Source organism: Cnephaeus nilssonii (assembly GCF_951640355.1).
Source record: "Cnephaeus nilssonii genome assembly, chromosome: 6".
In the NCBI taxonomy this organism is placed as follows: Eukaryota; Metazoa; Chordata; class Mammalia; order Chiroptera; family Vespertilionidae; genus Cnephaeus; species Cnephaeus nilssonii.
In genome coordinates, this window is record NC_137077.1 from 33,737,167 (window position 1) to 33,756,127 (window position 18,961).

At 40.2% G+C, this 18,961-nt stretch overlaps 1 protein-coding gene across 2 annotated transcripts in view; it reads right to left on the reverse strand.

Moving 5' to 3' along the window:
• ITPR2 (inositol 1,4,5-trisphosphate receptor type 2) overlaps window positions 1–18,961 on the reverse strand; it is a 427,719-nt gene that overhangs the window by 40,918 nt on the left and 367,840 nt on the right. For both annotated transcript variants that reach the window (XM_079773600.1, XM_079773601.1), the window contains exons 53-54: window positions 10,516–10,646; window positions 9,155–9,320 (exon numbers count right to left, since the gene is read on the reverse strand). In XM_079773600.1, the coding sequence (XP_079629726.1) occupies window positions 9,155–9,320; window positions 10,516–10,646 (297 nt within the window). The remainder of the gene's footprint in view (window positions 1–9,154; window positions 9,321–10,515; window positions 10,647–18,961) is intronic.

Genomic DNA, 18,961 nt, shown 5'->3' on the forward strand with positions numbered 1-18,961 from the left:
ATGGTCTGCAAGTAGGGTGGCCAGATAAAAGACAAGATGCCTGATTACATTCGAATCTCAGATAAACAATGGATAATTGTTGAGTATCACTATGTCCCACATGACATCTATTTGCTAAACCTTAAGTGATGGGGCCCTATAGCTTCTCTAACCTCATCTCCGACTCTCCTCTCCTTTGCTAACTTTTATCCAGCCACCCTGGCCTCCTTGCTGATCCTTGCACACAGACTCCCACTTCAGGGCCTTTGGACTTGTCATTTCCTCTGCCCACAACACTCTTCTCTCTGGTAGCTCTTTGACCAACTCACTCACCTTCAAGGTTTTGCTCAACTCTCACTGCCTCAATGTGGCTCAATGTAACCACCCTATTTAATCCTATCACCTTCCCTTCCCTTTTGGGGACACTCTCAATCACTCTTTTTTTCTGTAGCGCTTATCACCTCCTAACCGATGGAATGTAGCCATGTCAATGTTGTTAAATCAAACTGGACCACGAGAAAAAGGTAAAGAGGTAAAAATGATTGTGCAAGAAAAATCCTGTCTGCTAATCAGCATAGAAGAAATGTCATTTTATCCAGAAACTTATTATGTTTATCATTTATTGCATGGCCATGTTCTTTACCAATGGTCCCAATAGCTTAGAATGGTGCCTGGCACATAGTTGCTACTAAATGTTTATTCAATGCCTTAAGAATATTTCACTAATAAAATATTGTCCCACTAGGTTGGTTATAATAAAAAACAGATAATAACAAGTGTTGGTGATGATGTGTATAAATTAGAATCCTCATACACTACAGGTGGGAATGTAAAATAGCACAGTTACTTTAAAACACAGTTTGGCAGTTTCTCAAAAATTAAACACAGAGTTACCACATGACCCAGCAATTCCACTTATACACACACACACACACACACACACACACACACACACACACGAGAAATAAAAACATATGTCCACACAAAAGCTTGGACATAAATTGTTCATAGCAGCATTATCCATAGGGGGTACAGCTCAGTGGCTCAGGGGTAGAGCATTTGATTGCTTATTCATAATTGCCAAAAAAGTAGAAACAATTCCAAATGTTTATCATCTGATGAAAGGATAAACAAAATATCCATTCAATAAATATTTTTCTGCATTAATATAAATAAAGTACTGATTCATGTTACATCATGAACCATTAATATCATACTTAGTGAAAGAAACAAGTCATAGAAGACCATATATTCTATGATTCCGTTTATATGAAATATCCAGAATAGGAAAATCTATAGAGGCAGAGGTAGATCAATGGTTGCCTTGGGCTGAGGAGGATAAAAGATTGGGGGAGGGAGAATGATGAAGCTAAAGGGTATGAGGTTTCTTTTGGGGACAATGAAAAAATTTCTAAAATTGATTATGATGAGAGATGCCTAACTCTGAATATACAAAAACCACTGAATTGTATACTTTACACAGATGGGTTGTAAGGTATATAACTTATACTTCAACAGAGATGTTACTCCAAAAAAAGAGAGAAATGTTGGAGTAGATTTTCTCAGAATTCAATTTAAACAATTATCTACCTGTTGCAAGATACATAAGGCTATAAAAATAATGTGTTTACTATCAATTAATCCATAATGTGGTAGAGGAAACAGACAACAGACATTCTGAAGTGGTATAAACTGCCAACAAAGCATAGAGAAAGGCAAAATGAATTCTCACTAGATACATTTTAAATGGTTTTGAAAAGGTATAAAGCTTTGAATGTCTGGCCTTAAAACATGATTATGGCAAGTGGGATGGTAATAAAAGATATTTAATCTTTATTTAGCACATATTTATGCTGACAACTATAAAGATGTCTAAATATGCTATTAGAATTCCAATAATCCAATATGACCTTTTAGCCTGTTGAGGAAACAGATTCAGAGGGATTCAATTAATTGCTCAAGTCAACACCTTGGTTAGTGGAAAAGTCAGCCAGTATTTAAATAAAAAATATTTCTGATGCCAAAGCCATGTTTTCTTGCCATCTGGGCAGGGGAAATGGCATGGCAAAGCTAGAGATAAAAGTAGATGACCTGTTTGGGGGAGTGTCAATCCCTCTGGTGTGGTTAGAAAGGAACATTGGGAAATGAAGATGAAATGGTACATTTGGCACAAACCATAATGAGCTTTAAGCACAAAGCTAAGGAGCCTGCACTTTCTTCTGAAGGCTTTGCGTGGAGGCGAGCACATTCAGAGCTGGGCTTTCAGTAACTTCCTGTGGCAGGATTTAGATGAAGACGGTGGGAGAAGAGGCTGAGGGTGGAGGCCAGGGACCAGGGCAGTGGAGGGGAAATGAAAAGAGGGGGACTGGTTATCTTTCATCTTCATTGGTTCTTGCTCTCTAAGCTTTGTTGTCTGTTCCCATGGTTTCCACCATCATCATGCTGGTGATTTCTCAATCTTTATCCCTAATACTGACCTTTCTTCTCAACTTCACTTTCTATTTCCAATGGCCTCCTGGATATAAATCCTTCTGGATAGCTTTCGGGCATGTCAAACTCAACTCATTAAAAATTTGTTTCTTTAGCCCTTTTTATTCACCTCTGTTAATGAAATCTCTGTCAACCAAGGAATTTGAAGTGATCTTCAGACTCATGCTCTGACAATCCACTTCTTGTAATCACTCTGACTTACTCACCATTCTCCAAACACACTAAATCCTCTGAAAACTCAATGCCTCCATGTAGTCTCTTTCACGCCTTCCAGGTATTCTTTCTTCAAGACTCAGCTCAACCACTGCCACCACTCTGACTCCCACAGACATAGCCAGTTAGTTGATCCTCTCTGTGCTCACAATACTTTACTACGAAAATGTGTTGATTTCTATCTCAGCCTCTACTACCTTATTGTCTGATGTATTTTTGTATTACCAGAACCTGGCATAGCAGCTGGTAAACAGTAGGCATTCAACTAAAGTTGACAGAGTAATTGAATAAACTCATAGAGACTGGAGAGGAGCTTGGAATGAAAAACTTAAGAGGGCATGACATGCAATTAGAGGTATACATTTATGAGGAATTAAGAACCACTCTGAATTCCCTGACTTAACTGAGTTGAAGGTAATATCACTAAAGCAAGAGAAAAACAGAGATTTGGGAGGGAGGATACATTTGATTTGGGATGTGCTGAGTTTAAGATGCCTGTAGAACAACCAAATTAGAGTGTTAGGTAGGAGGCTGGAGCTTCAAAACAGAGAGTTCATTTGTAAATATATGAATTCAAGGGTAAATGACAGAAGATGAACAATGAAAGCCAGGGTATTTGATGAGATGACCAAGGTAGAAAGAAAGGAAGCATAAGAGGAGCTTCATATGCTCAACACTAGCTTTTCAGGAAAAATAAGACTATACTTACGCTGTGTTTCCTACACAGTATGACTAAAATAAGGGCACACAGCCACCTATCACCCAGGCATCCCAATTCATCTTCTGTTTTGTTTTTCTCCATAGCCCTTGTCATCATTTGACCGTCTACATATGTTGGAAAGTAACCCCCATAATGACAGTGCTTTTTATCTATTTTTGTTCACTGCAATAGCCTGGCACATAGTAGATGCTCAATAAGTAACTGTTGAACAAATAAGTGAGTGAATGACTTTATATGGGTAATAAGGGACTAATATACTGAGAGAGAAACATAAGTAGCCCCCCTCTCACAAGATAGCCTTTATCTCCTGGTAGATCATCTAGAAAGATCTTTAATTCTAGGAACCTGGCTATCCTTATGATAGGAATTCTTACATCAACAAATCCTTTCTCCATTTTGTTATTTTGTCACACCTGCTCTGTCAACATCTCCTTTTCTCTGAATTTCAGCCTCTAGTAATTCAAAATTAATCACTGTCACAGACACTAGAGCCAATTTGTTTTCTATGTTTACTGCTTCAGCTCTGTCATCTGCTAATTATCACCCTATCATGACCGCCTTTTGGATCACTAGTAATTGTTTTCTGAGTCATAACTCTCAAACATCTGGTCACTGCCTTCAAGGCTAGAAAAGTCCCATCTGCTCTCATCGCCTGCCATAATATCTACCTCCTCTGTTGCTGCTATGGGTGTCGCTAGGCACACTCCTGAAGCCAATTCTCTCCCACTGCGGAGATTCTCTCTTCTGTTACTTATACACTGTCCCTCTTTGGATCACAACTTAACACCTGGCTCTCCCCAGAACCATTTGTAGATTAATCACAACTATTTTATAGGCTACTAGCACAGCCCCCAAATATCCCAAATGTTTAAATCATTCTTGTAATTAAGTTCATATAATGTATATGGTATATATTAAACCTTATATGTGGTAAGCAACTCCAGGAATGAATGCATATCTGGATACATGTTATCATAACACCGATCACGTTTTGTGCTGAACTGAAGGTCCTTTCAGGGCAGAGAGTAGAGAATTTTAAGCTACAGGAAAAGTGCCGGGCACCACTTCTTAATAGTTAAAAATGTTTATATTTTATTTTAAATGTTCACACTAAATTCATTCTACTTTACAACATTTTATTTGTACGGATATAAAAATACAATTTAAATTTACTCTTAGGTTAAGTTACCTAAGTGGCCACTCAAATTTTTGAATGAACCACGTATCAACATCCCCTGTGCCTCCCGGTTTCTCTGCCTCCCTGCAGGCATGTGTAGGCCACAGAGACCATGCCCCCCATGTGACAAAAATTGGAATAACTCGGAATTAGTGCACCTAGATATTTTTGCCTACAGTATATATTCTTTTAGTACTTACTTGTTTTAACTTTCTTTTATAGGTTTTAAGGCACATTGGCATAAAGCCAATGTTAATTTGAAGCTGAATAACTGGATAGTCATTCATTAAGAAAATATTTATGAATGATTCCCAATACATGCGATGGAAGCATAAAAATGGATATGACATGGGTCTGGAGCTCTTAAAGAAGAGAAATTAACATGTATTGAGTGCTTAATCTCAGCTAAGCATTGAGCTAGGACTCCTGATAAATGGATCTCATTTAAACTCACCAAACCCCCAAATGTGGCATTATATTCCCATTTTCCAGATAAGGAAACAATAGTTTAAGGTGAAAGGAAACTTGGCCAACATCACCTAGCCAGGACATGTCTATAAGTCCATGCATTTTCTATAATAGAATAATAATAAATAGTATCCAACAAAGAAGATGAGGCAACAAGAATATGTATAGAACCATATAGCTAAGGGTGATATGAGGGATTTAGGAACAGACATGTTTGATTTTGGTTAGTGAGATCAGAGAAGGCTTCATGGAATAAGACCTGTGCCTCAGAATGAGGGCAGGAGTTCACAGCTTAGGAGCTTGGACATTCTAGAAATTGGAGAAAACCGTAACTGAGACCACATGGAGAGTTACAGATGAGTAATACAGTTGGACTATAACTTGAGCTATAAATAAGAACACTGGGTGAAAGGTAAGCAAAGAAAGAAGGGGCCCGATTGTGAGGCATCTTACATGCCAGGAAAATTAGAGTTTTGGAGCTATAGACTGCAATGCTCTTGATAGCCTTCTGAGTTTGGAAATGATGAATCCAAAGGGGAAAAATTAGTCTAGCAGAGCTGAGCAGGCCACTGGGGGTGAGCCAGGGTGTGGCTAGGGGAATATGTGGAAGGCAGTGAGTAAGTCTGTGAAAGAAGATTCATTAGTACATGGTAACTAGTGCACCTGGAAGAGCAAAGAGCAGATACTAAAAATTATGGAGAAGTTCCCAATCCAGATAACTGATGGGAGGTCAACGGTTGCAATATGGAAGTCAGGATAAGTTGCTGGATTGGAGGGAGGAGATGGAAAGGCATGATGCACTGGTTTTTAAACACAGTCAAGTTGGCTGCTAGAAGTCATACCCTTCTAAATGTCAGTCAACAACTGAAGACAAAGGACAGAAGCCTGGAGAGAGCTTGGAGTGTGGTGGCATATTTGGCAATAAAGTGATGTAAAAGAGGAGGGCAGAGAGAAGAGACAAGGAGTCAATGACAAAATCAGAACCTCTTATCTAGGGATTGAGAGAAAAAAATAGGACCTTGTGATGAAGTCAGAGAATGTACAATTCAAGGTAGAAGAAAAGGTCAGCAGGAAATTAATTATGAGATTTGAGAAAAACATTTCAATTTAGTGATGAAGGTTATTGTGATGTTTTAAGGAATTTATAGGTTATAGGCTTGCTTTTTAAATAGCTATGAAAAGCCAAAGAGAATTTGACAGTGAAGGGAAACCTTAGAAGAGCAGGAATGGTGGTTAAGTGATGGCCTTATTATATTGTTCATGTTTTTTGTTTTTAGAATATGGGAAACAGGATCATGTCTTAGAATGAGGCTCACACCCTACCGATAACATTCTTCAAAAAAAAACCACACCATTTTTCAGAGGTAGTGCGCTGACATAATAGTTATTACGATCATAAAGAAAAGGGCTGAGAGGAAGCAGTGTGAAAGCAAGACCACGAAACACAGAGATTTTCAAGGGCAGCATCTATTTTTCTTTGGAACTCACCCTTCAATACAGCGGTTCACTTCCCAAATCCCGAAATTATTGTATGGCACCTTCCTTGGCTCTATCTTAATCTTGCTTCCTACTACCTAATCTAGACATATAAAGAGAAGACGCTTCTTTCTCCTCCAATTTCCTTCCTTTGTGCAATCTGGTACCTGTCTTCATCCTCGTGGAAACTACTCTATCTAAAGCAACCAAAACCTTCTAAATGAGGAACCCAAAGGCTCTACTTCAGTTCATATGTTATTGACTTTCTCTGCTTTGACAATCAATAATCAATCTCTTTCTTCCCAAACTATTTTCTCCCCTCATTTCAACATGCCACACACCCTTGGTTCTCCTCACATCACTTGGACTTGATGATTGTATTATGTGTGATCTCTTTCTCTTTTAACTTTTCAATGGTGAGGTTTCCCACTTGAACTCCATCTTCTTTTCTCACTCAGGAGTCTTTCTCTATACTCCAGCTTTTCCTACCATATGCAGGCTGAGGATTCCCCAATTACTGTCTCCATGGCAGACGTTCTCTGAGTCAGAACTCATATGTGGATCTCTGTGCTGAATGCATCTGACTGGGGTGTTCAGTGCATACCTCATTTCCAGCATTTCCAGCTAAATTCAGCATATTCCTACCTAAAACTGTTTTTCTTCTTCTAGTCTCAAACTCAGCTGTTGATACTACCATCTACCCAGGTACCCCAGCTCTTTCATATTCATTCCAAATCACTGAGATTTAATATCTCCTAAATATTTCTTTTTAAAAAATATGTTTTTATTCATTTCAGAGAGAGGAAAGGAGAGGGAGAGAGACATAGAAACATCAATGATGAGAGAAAATCATTGACTGGCTGCCTCATGCACACCCTATATTGGGGATTGAGCCCACATGCCAGGCATGTGCCCTGACTGGGAATCGAACCATGACCTCTTGGTTCATGGGTCAACCACTGAGCCACACTGGTGAGGCTCTCCTAAATATTTCTTGATTCTGTCCTCAACCCTTAATGCTGCCACGACTGTTTCCTGAATCAAGGTTTTGTTACCTTTCACTTGGACTACGGCAATAACCTCATCCCTGGTTCCTCTGTCTCCAGTATTGTCCCCTGATGAACAACCTCCCACTCCTGCCACAGAGCTCCAAATCAAAAATAAAACCCTGTCTTCCTATCCTTAACATTCTTTAATGGTTGATCATCCTCTACAAGCCTACAGGATCAAGACCATGCTTTTTAATATAAAAGGCTACATATGATCTGGCCAATCTCCTCTCTTGGCATGCCCTGCTCAGAAATGTAAGCTCCAGCAACCCTGAGCTTCTTATAGTAACTGAAGATTCTCATCCTATTTTTCTTCCCTCCATGCCTTTCCTTACACCAGCCACTCTGCTTCTACTCACTTTGATATGACTACCTTCCTTCCATCTTTTACCATCAGCTCTGGCACCATCTCTTCTAAGAAGCCTTTTCTGACTCTTCCCTGCCCCCTACCTCAACCTGAAGAGATACAGCAACCTGTGAACTCTATCATTTCCCTTATCACATGACATAGCAATGATATTCATTGTGTTTGAATTCCACAATAGAAGAAGGGCATGTCTATTTTGTTTGTTCCCTTAGAATGTAGCTCATTATTACAGGTTATGACTTGGTATGCCTCCAACTGGTGGAGCAATGTTGGAAAGGTTTGGAAGAGCCACCTTCAGCCCTCCTCCCAGAGTGCATGGTTTAAATCATTTTTTAAAACTCTCTTAACAACATTTACTATATAGGGGAATGAGACAGTTGACAAAAGACAAACCAAAAAGGGAATGGGATTTACTGAGGGTCCAATTTAAGTTATATAAGAAAATGTTGTAGTGAAGCTCTTATGCTTGTTTTGTGACTTTTATCAAAAGATTCTTCAGCCCAACATGGAAAAATAGATGGTGAGTGTAATCTGGAGCTGGGGATTATTTCAGGATTGGAAAGGATTCTAGGATAACTAGGCCAGCTACAGAGAAAACTAAAGCCAGAAAGCTGTGGTATATGGAGAAGAGGGTAGAGCCAAAGGGAATGATGAGGACAAAGAAAAGGTTGGACCTGAGAGAGATAATAATGGGAGAAGGGAGGACAGTGTGTGTGTGTGTGTGTGTGTGTGTGTGTGTGTGTGTGTGAGAGAGAGAGAGAGAGAGAGAGAGAGAGAGAGAGAGAGAGAGAGAGAGAGAACAGATAAAGCAACACAGTACAGAAAAGTGTCAGCGAGTAAAAGTTCAAGTTACTGGAAAAAATCATGTGTGAATTCATAATCTAACAAAATAAAAAATCATTCTGTTATTTAATCAATATGTTACTGTGATGAAAAATCTATTTACCAGTTGATGGAACCTTTTGGCATTTTGCAACATATTCCATAGTCAGAGAATCATAGAAATTGCAGAAATAATGACAGGATAGCTTTGGGATGTAATTATTCTATCTATTTATGGAACAGAGAATCCCAGTCCAATGCTCAGTTACATAATCTGAATGTTATCTAGCTTCCATTTTGAAACAATTTTCCCCAAAGCATGGCAAGTAAATACCATTCTAGCCCCTCCTGGGCAGTGTCACCTATTATTTTAGTATCTTGAGAACACTTACCACAGATGAAGCAGGTTGTCTTTAGAATTTCTTCTTTTTTCTGTTTCTCACTTCTGAGATCAGCAAAAGTATCAATGATGACACCAAAAATCAAGTTAAGAACAATAATGATGACAATGAAATAGAAAAGAAGGTCATATACCACTCGGGCAGCAAACAAGGGCTCCTGAAATAAAAATTTAAAATAAAAAATATATACGCATACACATTTTCAATGCATGGTGATTCAGCATATTGTCTAGCAAAGAGAATATATTCAATAAATATTTGATAAATTAATATAAATAATATTCCAAGTTGGGAAAAAATAAGACCCGCTTTCTACCTTCATTTTCTTTAAATGTAATGAGAAAAGCTTCACAGCCTGTTCCTAGAACCCCTTCCATTCCCTGGGACTTATACCACCCCCATTCGCACCCCTGCCATGGAGAGACTTGCTTTTTATTAAGTAACTCATCATGCTAAATGCATTTTGGTGCAGTAGATTGCATCCCACAAGTTGCACAAAAGATATACAAATATCGATTCCAAAAGTCAACAGATTAAGGAGTTGAGGAGGACCTAATGATTTGTCAAGTTCTGGAATAGGTTTTGTTCTTGGCCTTACATACAGGGTCAAGTACATACAGCTCAAGCTATTTCTACTTGATGAACAGTATTAAAGTACACATGAGAGGTCATGTAATCCAGCTATATCATAAAGAGGAAACATTAGATGAACTGACCACACGATACAACTAGCCTGCTGGAGAACTGAGATTTTTTTTTCAAGCTCCCAGCCTGGTGTTTGCAGCCAATGAGAAATTTTTCAGCCTTGCCATTTTAAGATATGAAATCCTGTTAGAATTTGTTTAAATGTTATGTTCATTATGGATAAGTAATAAAGGCTACTCATATTCAGAGGCAAAGAGTAAATCTTCATGCCTAAGAAACCTGATAGACAAAAGGCAGTCTAGTTTCTGTTACTTATGTAACACTCAATTCCTCTATAACTTCTCTAATCATGATTTTGTTGCTGTAACACAATACACAGTTCAAACTTGGAAAAAGTTCATAACCCCGCTAACAAGGTTTTTAGTACATTAGTGATGTTTATGTAATCCTAGCATACAATTAACTGGTTTTAATGGCTACCATTATACTTGTAAAGCAAACAACACTAGAGAGTACACCCTGAAAACAATATATATATATATATATATATATATATATATATATATATATATATATATATATATATATATATAATGTTAAGAGAGTTTTAAGAGTCTTATGCTCTACTGACTGAGCTAGCCGGGCACCTGTTAAGAGAGTTTTTAAAAATGATTTTATAAAATGAAAATACTTTTCCTCCCACTTACATCTTTCGATGGCCTTCTCAGCACATCGCCCACGCCACCGCCGTTCCTGAGGCCCTGGTTCAGGACGGTGACAATGCACATCAGGAGAGTGTCGCATGTCCTTTCAATTCCGTCTTCATACTCTTCATCAGCTATAAAAGTACACAAATTAAGCAATGCAGCAAACTCGTGCTTTTTGTTTGTTTTTAAAATATGTCTTTTTTGTGGTATTTTTGTTTTGCTTTTTAGAGAGAAAGGGAAAAGGAGAGAGAGATAGAAACATCGATGAGCAACTTTGATCGGCTGCCTCCTGCACGCCCCCTATTGGGGATCAAGCCCACAATTCAAGCATGTGCCCTGACCAGAATTTGAACTGGTGATCTTTTGGGCACGGATGATGCTCAACCAACTGAGCCACACTGACCAGGCTTAACTCATGTTTTAAAAATACACAATTTTCTACTTCCAGAGATTTTTTTTTTCATAACCGTGCCATGACACAATTTTCTGAAGTCACATAACACCTATTTTATATGTGGCAGCCCATGACTGACACGGACTGATCAAGTCACTGAAATAGTTTTTCCTTCCATCAGTGGAAAATGGCAGCATGAGAAGGACAAACTATAAGAAATCTAATCTTCACTGTGCATTGTTGTGTTGTGGGGAGAGGAGATTGTGGTGAGACCTCCTGAAAACCCAGGAACCAAAAGTATTGCCGGGAAAAGAGTGCAGAAGGAAGCTAGGCAGGCCTGGCTTCAAATTCTAGTCGGTTCCAGAACTGGGACTTGGGCAAGTTCCTTAACCTCAGTAGCCTGTCCTGTAAAATGGGAGGTTTGTTTAAGGATTAAACCCTTCAGAGGATTATATTTAAGATACGTAAAACACTCTGATTACACAGAGATTGGCATACACATAGTAGGTGCTTAAAATTCAGGCAGGTATTATTTCATTAATTTGCTTAAGGTCTAAGCTTTCTTAATGACCAGCATGGAGCTATGGATAAAAAGCACAATGTATTTATGTGAACAAATTATATTATGCAAATGTATGTGAAAATATTTAGGGAGGAATCGGGGGGGGGGGGGGGGAGAGAAAAAAGATATAACATGACAGAAAAATTCCTGGTCTTATATTGTTGAATGGCAAAATTACCCAACTTGGTAATAATCTCCTAGTCATCTAAAATAGTAAAAAAATAAATAAATAAATTAGACACTGGAATCAGGATTTCCTAATGTTGATGAGTGAGCAGAAATATATTTTTCTTGTTACAAAGAACCACAGTGGCACTGAATTTTGGAATTGTGTGGCCACCGCCTGCCTGTCAAGGCCTGAGTGTAAAAACAACCACCACCAAAGGAGAAAAAGGAATCCGCCTAATTCCGTCTACCTGATCCACGACCAACCCGTTTGGGTATTTTGTTACAAAAGGCTGACTCTCCTCTTGTGAACTGACTGTATTAGAACATCACTTGGATGAGGGATCCCAGTCTTTTCACTTGGTTCCGAGCTATTTCTTTTTTAAACCATGCACTCTGGGAGGAGGGCTGAAGGTAGAGATGTACAGGCACCAAATGCAGCATCAAAGGTCTCAGCAGAGCCTGCGCGCTGGACCACTTACCTCAGAGGTGAGCCGCAAGGCAATTCACTTTTCTGACTTAGAAAGCAGAAGACATAAAACTGGTTTTGGAGGAAGGAGAAATGGGGAAGAGGCAGGGCTTGTGGTGGCAGCAGTCAGAGCAGCAGAAGAGACAAGGTAGGCAGAGAAAGCAGGGAGAGAGCTCAGTCTGCAGCGTGCCATTTAGGTCCCGGACACCTGGTGCTGGGTTCTAATGTGATGGCTAGGAAGAACGTGGAGACAAACAGTTAGAAACGTGTAAGGGAGTTAAAGAAATTTCAAAAGAGAAATATGGTTTTCTAGTAATGAGGTCAGATGGAATAGATCTTTATGTTACTTTGCCACAATTAGCCTTTCAATCAAAGCAATCTTATATCTAGTGGTGGGATCTGCATTTGTTTATCCAATCAGCAATGTCACACACAAGTTTACTAAAGACTTAATGGTGAGTTCCATCTCTTCCCCAAGAACTTAGAAATAAGGTTGTTTGTTCTTTAACAGGTGAGCTAGTAAAATCCACGCACAACTCATGTGATTAGTCGTTGTGAAATAACATAAACTGGCTGCAAATATACAATGAGAGAATTGGCTTTCTGGGTAGCACATAAACAGGGGGGAAATGCCCAGGTCAGGTTAATGCCAGCAACAGTCCAGTTAGCATGCTCCTTAATAACTAGTGCACAGGCATGCCAGTTTTACATAGTAGGCTCTGTGAGCTTGGTTAATAAGATTCTATCTTGGTGAGACGGATCCACTCACAATATGTTAAGCCAAGTTCCCAGGCCTTCAGGCTGAAAGCCAGGCCCTGAGTCATGGCAAATTCACCTAAGTAAATGCCACCTGGTGGAGACCTATCTACATAACCAGCTGGCTTCCCCAGGCCAAACCTGCCTCATTGCACTACATCAACAGCCCTGGGCTCGGTGCTAGGAATACAGGTGGGAAGATGAAAGTGTTGCAGCCCCTAGGGAACGGTACATTCCCCTAGGAAAGGCAGGCCAGCAGACCAGCACAGGCAGTGCAGTATCACAGGGCACCGCAGAGGCAGGAAGGATGTGCCTCTCCTGGGCTGGGGTGTCAGGGACAAGCATCCTGAAGGAGGTGGCACCTGAGTTGACTCTTGAAAGACAGGCCTGTTTGGCCAGTCAAACCAGTGAAGCCAAAAACATTCCAGGCAGGTCAAGTGGGAAGAGCAAAGGCAAAACAGGCATGAAAGCATATGGGGCGTTGGGGAACTGCAAGCGGATTGGAACGATGGGACTTGGGTGGATGCAGACGAGTGTGGGAGCCGTGAGAAGAGAAGTGGGCAGGCACCAGATCAGGAGACACTCAGACGCCACGATGAAGGGTTTAAACTTTGTCCTGGAAGCTGTGGAGAGCCACTGGAGGACTTTCCGCAGGGGTGGGTGGTGTACCATGTAGGTGGTGAAACAGTATGAGATAAAACATGTATTGCAGGTCCTTGAATAATGTCATTTTGTTCAACATCATTTCTTTATAATGATGAGGGGGTGCCACCGGAACTGAACTCTTGTTTACATCAATTAGCCTACAGTCAAACTGGCTTCGCTTTACGTCGTTTCCAAGAATCTATCCATAATGTCGAGTGAGGACTTACTGTACTCAGGTAGTAAGGCAAATTAACATGTGATAAAAGCCACAGAAGTAGTGACAAGAGATTAGAATAGGGAGAGAACCTTTAATACCATGGGGAGTCCCTCGGATTAATGTAGACTCCAAGTTTGCCTTGAATATTCATTCCATGGACTGAGACAGGAGTAGAGAGGCATTTCACATGGCATGAGCAGAGAGCCCAGAGGTAAAAAAAAAAAAAAAAATACTCGCTGTTATGATGAACAGCAAATGCACAGCATGCAGAGGAGAGACCCCTCTGTGAAGCTCGAGAGAGTTTGGGATTTTATTTGGCAAGCGATGGACCATGGCAGAAATCCTGAGTTGTGGGAAGACAAGGAAATATTCAAAGCAGTGATTTTTGACAAGTAGTCTAGTGGTGATATAGCGGGTGAATTGAACAGGAGAGAATGAGCAGAGGTAGAAAGACCCCTTAGGAGGCAGTTGCCATAATTCAGGTATGATGTGCTGTGAGCCTCAACAGGGCAATGACAGTGGGGATGGAAAGAATGAATGAGCGGGAGCTGACGGGACTCCAGGCACGGGGGAGAAGACAGCGTTAAATAGCACACTGACGCTTCCAGCCAGAGGTGACTTGGGAAAGGATGGTCCCATTAGGTCATAGAAACAGCCAATTCAGAAGGAGGAACTGGGTGTTCTAATGAAGATAAGGAAAGACTCTCAGATGACGCTTAAGCTTACAGGATAAGAAGATGAGAAAACACTTTAAAAAGCTAGAGAAGACAAGAAAGCTGGGAGAGTACTAGGATCCCAGATGAAGGAAGAAAATAATATAAAGATGGAAAAGGTATAAAAAAAAGAGTCAAAATTACAGAAGGGCCAAAGGCAATGAGAATCAACAAAAGGTAGCTGGATTTCACAATTAGGTCATAGGTAATAATAAGAAGATGGCAAATAGTGAAAGAGAAGATGGCTGATGCAGAAATTGAAGGAGAGAGTGCAGCCAATGTTTCATAGGAACATTTGTTGCTGAAAGGAAGAGGAATGATAGGTTATTAGTTTGCAGAGGAAGGTTCAATTAGGACTTAGGAGGAAGAGAGGGAACTGGTGACAGCAAGGAAAAGATGTAAGAAAAATGGTGTAGCTGATGGTGGCAAAGGGGTAATGATGAAAACAGAAGTAGTGATAAAAGAAGTGAAAGATCATGGTTGTTTACATGTGAATGGGAAGAATTAGTAGAAACAGACTTCTAATATGGAGACATTTGAAAAGAACTAAATATTTACAGGTAAGGAACTTAAAACATTGTTTGGGACATAGGGTGGAACAAATTCTAGGTATCATAATGATCATTATTAATAAACTAGAGGGGTCCCTCAGCCTGGCTTGTGCCCTCTCACAATCTGGGACCCCTCAGGGGATGTCGGAGAGCCAGTTTCGACCTGATCCCCACAGGCCCAACTCCAAAGGCCCGATCACTGTGGCCTCGATCCCAATCCCTGCAGGTCTGATCTCTGCAGGCCCAATCCAGACAGGAGGGAGCCTGATTCTGTGCATTGAGCGTCTGTCCCCTGGTGGTCAGTGCGCATCATAGCAACTGGTCGACCAGTCATTCAGTCATTTGGTCACTTAGGCTTTTATATATATAGACTAGTGGCGCAGTGCACGAAATTCGTGCACGGGGGGAGGGTGTCCCTTAGCCCGGCCTGCACCCTCTCCAATCTGGGACCCCTCGGGGGATGTCTGGTTGACAGTTTAGGCCCAATCCCTGTGGAATCAGGCCTAAACTGGCGGTCGGACATCCCTCTCACAATCCAGGACCACTGGCTCCTAACCACTCACGTGCCTGCCTGCCTGATCACCCTTAACGACTTTGCCTTCCAGCCTGATCGCCCCCAACTACCCCCCCCCCCCCTGCTGGCCTGATTACCCCTAACTGCCTCTGTCTTGACCCCTCCACCATGGCTTTGTCTGGAAGGACGTCTGGAAGGTCTCCCGGTTTAATTAGCATATTACCCTTTTATTAGTATAGATGGCTGTAAACTCTTATGCAAAATTATAGTTTTAACATAATACATTTTATACTTGAACAACATGAGATTAAGTTACTCTCATATTCAGTTGAGTATCAGTAAAATATTTTTTCTTAATTCATAATAGAAATAAAATGTTTCATATGAAGAAAGGAATAAAAATATATTCTATTGGTTCTGAAATAGTTCCCTCCTATTGAAGTGTTTGGCTAAAATGTCAATAGTGTTGAGGTTGAGAAACTGTTCTATTACAAAGTCTGTTCTATTACAAAGTTTTTATAAAAATACTGGACAGGCTTGAATAGGAGTATTTAATAATGCTATTTTTTCTGCTTTAATAATTAAATTATTCATTTTTATGGTTTCTTAGAAAGCAATAGATTGTCATTGGGATATATTTAAAATTTGAGTGCAATTAAAAACACCTTGTTAGTCTTAAACTTCAATTAAAATTGAGTTATTATGGAAATGCTGATTTTAAAAATTTTTTAATAGGAAAAAAAATTAAAACACTGGGCACTCAAAAGGAAGCTTATCAGTTTCTTGTATTCATCAACCTTTTTCGTTAAAGTACAATACCAAAACATATCAAATTTGAATTACTTCTAAATGTTAGCCACCTGTGAACTTCCCTTTCTATATATTCAAATTATTTTTACTTAGAAAAGAACTGTGACTATATTTTGTATTTTGTAAATTGTCTCAAACAGGCCTTACTTTTCTGGAAAATACTTTTTTTTTTGGTTTATTTTTAAGTGAATATTTTATAGGAAGTCAGGGAGGCCTGCAATAAATGAAATAAAAATTCTTTTTTTTCCAGCCACAGTTGGTTGCCAGTTACCATGCTGCTGCTGGGACAATGACCCACCGGCATCGGCTGGACCTTCCTCGGCTGCAGCCTCCCAGTCGCCACAAGGCTTGTTATTATGTTGCTGTGTGTGTCTGAGCCTTTGTAATGGGGTCCCGCTGTCCACAAGGTAACAAGCCAAGCCCATCACAAATGCACACTAGGGTTTGCAAATTAAAACGTAATCCTGGTCTTAGACATAGAAAAGTTATTTTTAAATCTAAGTGACACATGCTGCACAGCAAACACCAGGTTCTAGCTTTCGTGCTACTTTTGCAGTTAAATACATATGGCCAAAATTTAAAGGGGGCAAGGGCTAGAAGATTAAATCCATGGAATTTTCAATCAGATGATGTTTAGTACTCACTATATTAAATGCAAAAAGGGCTCAGAAGAAAGAGTAGGTGGATACAGGCTTTCCTGTAGTTCTTCATACTGATTTAGGAATGATCCCTGAGTGTGAAAGGCTATTGCCACCATCTCTCTGAACAATGTCTCTCTCTCTCACACCTCTGGTGCTGAAATTCCTCCACTATCCTTTCCTCTCTACTCTGGGGTGTAGGGGGTAGTTATGCATAACTAAGCTTGATTTTGTGACCATCCCTAGATCTTTCCTGGGTAGCTAATGGGCTGTGGGAGGTGCAGCGAATGCTGCCAAAACAAGTGAAATTTACAAGAACATTGTAAATTATCTTGTTTACCTCTGACTATAAAATAAAGGCTCAGCTTGCAGTCTGGATCTGTTCTGTGGCCTCAGCCAGGCACAGAAGATTCACCTAGACCCAGCTTATTCTCTTTGTCTGTCTTTTCTTCATCCTTCGCCGGCCCTCCCTCAGGCTCGCTGAACCCTTGGCTGTGCTGGCGCGGCACACTGGGGGTTTTTCATGAAAAATCATACCGCCTGTGCCCATCATTCCGCCTCTCCCCACCATTCCCATCTCAGGTGGAGCCTTAAAAAATGAGAAAGGAAAAAAGACGACTTTGTTCCTTGAACAATACACCTGGAAGGGCTGTCCCCATCAGTCCATAGATAAAAGAGAAGGTGTTCTTTGTGTAATATTTTAGGTGAGTAAGAGGTTGTAGAGGTTTTTACAGGAAGCCTTTTACATATTTGTGTCCAGAGTTACAAACTAATATCCAAATAGACTTCGTAAAAGGACAGAGTTTCTCAACCTCAACACTGCTGACATTTTGTGATGGATAATCCTTTGTGGTGGGGGTGTCCTGTGCATTGTGGGATGGTTAGCAGCATCCCTGGCCTCTACACACTGAATGCTAGTTGCACTTCTCCCAGAGTTCCAACAACCAAACATGTCTGGAGACATTGCTAAATATCCCCCAAGGCAGTGGAGGGAAGGGAATTAATCCCAGCTGATAAACACATAAGAGAGAATATTTAAGAAACTGCCTTTAGAACACGGTATGCATAAAGACAATCTATCCAAGCATTCTTTGAAAGGAAATACAATATGCATAATTTTAACAATCTCTAAATTTGGGTTAGGAAAAAAATAATTTACAGGGATTAATCATTTAGTAATTAAGAGGCAATAAAACTGAGAAGGCTGGAGTTCAGAGATCTAGATTGATTTACTAGCCATGTGATCTTACATAAGGTTCTTCGGTGTTTGTACCTATAACATGAGGATAATTAGTCGCATCCATCTATCCTTGAACTAGACTCATGCATCCCTGGGACCAGGATGCACTTCTCCTTCCTCTTGGCCTGACTGGCTCCTTCTCACCTCATGTTTTGGTTTAAATAATTCCTCCTCAGGAATGCCTTTCTATTTGATCTTCCTACAGCCAGGCTCTCTCGTGACTACCCCTCATAGAGCTGCCTACAGGACTCACCATAATTTATAACTGTTTTTATGCTTCCCCCACTATTTTATAAGTTCCATTATGGGCCAGGATTTACGTTTGTTTACTCAACAGTATAATACCTAGCATGTTGACTGGCCAATAGTATAGGCTCAACAAATATTGATATCTGAATGAATATACAAGGTTTTAAAAATTATTACTATTACCAGCATCAAATAATGTACTGTGTAGACAACTAATTTCCTGTTTTACAAAAATATTCACTTCACTTTTTCAAAGTTAAGATTAAAATATCCCCATTAGTTATAGCATATGAAACAATTACAATAGAATGCCTAGAGGAGAATCAACGTCAGTGCCTGGGGAATTGCAGAAAGCCTAAACTCTGCAGAATTGTAAGAGCTGGGCAGCCAGGACTTGGGATATGCTTACACCATGTCTGATCTGGAAGACCTCCCTCCAGGAGCAGTTACCTCACGGTGCCTCAGGAGCTTCCGTCTCCCACACTGGATGAGCATTACTAGCTTAAAGGCTGTGCAAGACGCG